The sequence below is a fragment of the Scomber japonicus genome, chromosome 14 (genome assembly GCF_027409825.1).
Source record: "Scomber japonicus isolate fScoJap1 chromosome 14, fScoJap1.pri, whole genome shotgun sequence".
Classification (NCBI taxonomy): domain Eukaryota; kingdom Metazoa; phylum Chordata; class Actinopteri; order Scombriformes; family Scombridae; genus Scomber; species Scomber japonicus.
The window spans coordinates 31,871,422-31,875,858 of NC_070591.1; the positions used below are offsets into that span (position 1 = coordinate 31,871,422).

The 4,437-nt window shown below is 41.5% G+C and overlaps 1 protein-coding gene across 1 annotated transcript; it reads right to left on the reverse strand.

Annotated features, from left to right (window-relative positions):
* Positions 1 to 1,729: 1,729 nt before the first annotated feature.
* On the reverse strand, positions 1,730 to 3,505 carry LOC128372571 (SCAN domain-containing protein 3-like). The gene has a single exon (XM_053332667.1). It carries the CDS (start codon positions 3,503 to 3,505, stop codon positions 1,730 to 1,732), a length of 1,776 nt encoding a protein of 591 aa, XP_053188642.1.
* Positions 3,506 to 4,437: the final 932 nt, after the last annotated feature.

A 4,437-nucleotide genomic window follows, 5' to 3' on the forward strand; every position in this document is an offset into this window, starting at 1 on the left:
GAGTTTTCAGTGTTATTAGTGGAGTCTGCCACTCCGGGACAGAACAAATTGCGTACCTACACACAAAATAGATTAACAGGAAATAATGGATGCATGCACAGGACCTAATATGGAAGACAAAAGCTTGTACATGCTGGTATTTAAAATACACCTGCTGTGTCACGTGTCAAGTGTGCTATACATATATGTGCTGGATATGTTTAGATATACAGTGTACACATCTGGATGAATCCATGATTCTAGTTGAAGTTTCCTGAAGTTGTAAAAGTGAAAGACTTGATCTGATATTCATCCAACCAAGCTGTAGGCACCTGTGAGATCACACACATGCATAAACAGTGGGCCACCCCCCAAATACCCCAACAGTTTTGCATCTTAGATTACTATCAGTAACTGAGCTCTGCTGCCTCTGAATGTTAATTCATTGACTTTGGTTACATACAAGCTTTTTTATCAGTTGATCTGTAGGAACAATACACAGGAAGCAGGGCAGACAGAGAGAAGAAAAAGTGTGTGTGTGTGTGTGTGTGTGTGTGTGTGTGTGTGTGTGTGTGTGTGTGAGGTCATGGCCTTGACATAAATCTATGTTTTTATTACAGCTCAGCATTTCAGCATTCAACATGCAGCTGGGTGGAGTTAAGATTTAGGGACTATATAACAGTTTATCTTTATCTGTCTTCAGTTTTTATGTTCCACAAATTTAACTTTTTGTAAAGTGTGTAAAAATGAGTTGTTGACTTCTTGACTAGTTGTCAAGAATTTCCTCTGCATCATATTGTGGTCAAATGGATGTGGTCAGATTTTGTAACCAAATTCTGATATTGTATGATGATGAAATAGTTTGTCAGTAAAATCAGCTGGTCATCATACCAATATCACTGTGTGTAACCACTGAGGAGTTGAAAACTATAGGGCAGGGGTTCTCAACTGGTCTCACTCTGGGACCCACATTTTCCCATGGTCATTAAGTCGCGACCCACTTTTATAGTCCTTCAAACTACGCAAATGTAGTTTTTAAAAAGCCTTTGAAAACTCAAGTCTTTAACATAAACATACTCATTTTTATTGAGCAAAGTGCATTTCAAAACACCAGAGAACCATGACAACTATGTACAGAATTGAACGAAATAAGTATCAAACACGAAGTATCAAAATGGAGACCAGCAAAATGAGATATTTGACATCTATCAAGGAGGACCATGCAACTGCATGCAGATAAAAATGAATATCAAATTGCACAAGACCCACAAAACAAACAAGGTCCCTGCATTCAGGCCACGAGGAATACCTTAACTAGTGAATAAAATAATCAAAAGTGCACAAATTAATTATGGCTACAAAATTATATATTTCACTTATATGTAGGCCTATTCCGAAATAATAAGGAACTTAGGAGGACCATTACAACTGCATGGACAAAAATAAAAAATAAAATAAATATCAAACAATAATGAAAGATCTACAAAGCAAGATCTATTCTATGGGCTGACATATGTGCCACCAGAAACTGAATCTGAATCACATAATTTGAATTTGTATTGTTCAATTTGAATCATTGCATTGAAAAACTGGATCTGAATTGTATTATTTGAAATTGAATGTATTAGTTTGTAACAAATCCGTGTATCATTCCTTCTTTCTATTTTCGATTGGAAATCAAAAATCAAAAAAGGAAAAAGTGACAAATTATTTTGTTTTTTGTTGTCACCTAACCTGTCATTTGGGGAAGTCAGTGAGACAGCTGGGCATGTGGTTTATTTTTGATGAGAGTTTCAAAGTCTGGGAGGACAGTAGACAGAGCTACCCTCAGATCATGCTCAGTGTCCAGTCTGTTTCTCTGCTTTGATTTGAGCTGCAACATGGTGGAAAAGCCACTTTCACACAGATAGGTTGTGCTGAATGGTAGGAGCGTTTTGACTGCAAGAGTCGCGAGGGATGGATATTCATTCATCACATCGTTGCACCAGAAGTGGGGAAGGGTTACCTCGCTAAATCTCCTTTTCGTCGTCTGGTCACATGACAGCTCCACCAGCTGATGCTCTTCGTTGCTCGGCAACGCGATGCTTTCCATGTCGATGCGGAAGGGGTCGCGTATCCAAGCATCATTGTTGCTGTATTTCTCAGGGAAGTAGTTGTCAAACCGAGCTTGAAGTTTAGTAAGATGCGCACTGAGGGTTTTTTTCAAGTCATTTTTGGCCGAATTGTCCAGCTGCTGTACTTCATGGCAAGCACTGGGAAACATGTCCAGTCTGTCTTTGGATAAATGATTTATCCACAGTTTGATTTTTTTCTGGAACGCAGCGATTTTGTCGGACTGTTCAAAAATATTGTGTCCTCTTCCTTGCATAGACACATTTAATGCATTGAGGTGCTCAAACACATCAGCAAGATATGCAACTCGTGCCAACCAGATTTCGTTATGAAACAGTTCAGCATATGGGGAGTTATTCTCTGAGAGGAAGGTGGCGATTTCTGTTTTAAGTTCATAAAAACGTGACAACACCTTACCCCGCGATAGCCAGCGGACTTCTGAGTGATACAAGACTTGCATGTGCTCCGAGCCCAAGTCTTTACACAGCTTTGAGAAGCAGCGGCTGATTCTTGCGCTCCGTTTTATGTGGTTCACCACATTGATGACATCTTTCAAAGCCTCGTCAAGCTCCGACACCATATCCTTGGCCGCCAGCGCTTCACGGTGCAAAAAGCAGTGGTTCCACGTTGCATTTGGTGCTCTCTCCAGAATTTGCTTCACCACACCGGAATGTTTCCCGGTCATGGCAGCCGCGCCATCAGTTGTAATTCCCACGCAGTATTCCCAGCTCAGGCCCACTGAGCTCAAATACAAGTCCACACTGTTGAAAATGTCCTCTGCCTTTGTAGTGGTAGGGAGATCTCTGCTGCAGAGAAACTGTTCCTGCAAATCACCATCCAATATGTGTCTCACATAAACCAACAAAATAGCATGGCTAGCTACATCAGTGGATTCGTCCATCTGCAGGGCATAGTAGGGGCTTGCTTGGACGCGGGCTGTGGTCTGTTCTTTAATATTACCAGACATGTCATGAATACGTCGAGCTATGGTATCATTGGACAGCGGTATGGTTTTCAGCTTGTCTGCCGCTGACTGACCCATGACCTCTCTCACCATATCCATGGCTGCAGGTAAAATAAGCTCTTCAGCTATTGTGTGGGGTTTCTTTGCCTTAGCAATACGGTGAGCTACGTGGTAAGATGCACGGAGAGCTTCCTCGTGTTTGGAGCAAGACGCTGTCAGACACTTCTGTGAAGTCCTCAGCTTCTGGAGTTGTCTTTGAAAAAACTCCACCGGCTTGTCTTTACATGAAGGATGTTTAGTATCCAAACGGCGCCTCAGTTTCGATGGTTTCATGCTCTCATTTGCAAGCACTTCACTACAGATAACACACTGGGGTTTCTGTCCTTTACTATCCTCAATGTACGAAAATCTGCATTTTAAATACGCCGGGTCATATTTACGCTTCGCCATTGCAACACAGACAGTTAGCATCAATCAAATGGCAGTTACCATGGCTACCGCGTCTAGACGGCTGCACGTGTACCTTTCAAAATAAATCATTTTTCAAAATAAAAGACATGTCAAACATCAGATGCGCATTAAATATTATTTACTTTTTTTGACCAGCTGTCCGCGACCCACCCAGAACCCACTTTTGGGTCGCGACCCACCAGACCCACCTATAGTATAGGGGACTGTCACACAGCACCACTATGTTACTTAATAGAAGTAGATATGGACACATTCCATGAACTATGTTCATTGGATGACATCACTCATAAGGTTTATATTAAATGTGTAGGTGCTAGAGCTCTCCAGGACCCAGTCAGCAGCTTCTAAGAACCTATCTGTTCCTTTGTCAGGTTTGCTCACACCTCCATCACTTAAAAGCAAAAGAAATGTGGGTCACATCTATGGAGCTATTACTGTTGCAATATTATTTGCAAATGCGTATCTCAATCTGTGTGTGTGTAATATGATCTGTGTGTGCGTATTGAGATCTGTGTGTGTAATATGATCTGTGTGTGTGTAATATGATCTGTATGTGTGTAAAAAAAATCTGTGTCTGTATTCAGATTTGCAAGTGAAGACAAATCTGCAAGTGCATGCAAAGATCTGTGAATGTGAACACAGATCTGTAAGTGTACATAGATCTGTAAATGTGTAAACCGATCTGTAAATGCGTACATAGATCTGTAAATGTATGTCATCACTTACAACTCAGGCAGGAGCTCTCGATTGGCTGTGGTTTTACACGTGAATTTTGCAGCACTTCTGCCGCGGCAGATCTGTGATCTGCAAATGTGTAGAAATGAGATTTGTCTGTGACCTCAGTGTTCCTTTGCCCTGAGTTCAGGCTCACAGGCTCACGCTGCCTGGCTGCAGTAGCAGTACCGCCTACA

Bases quoted from the DNA above. Each gene is read 5' to 3' on its own strand.
- LOC128372571 (XM_053332667.1), bottom strand. From the start codon at position 3,505: ATGGCGAAGCGTAAATATGACCCGGCGTATTTAAAATGCAGATTTTCG.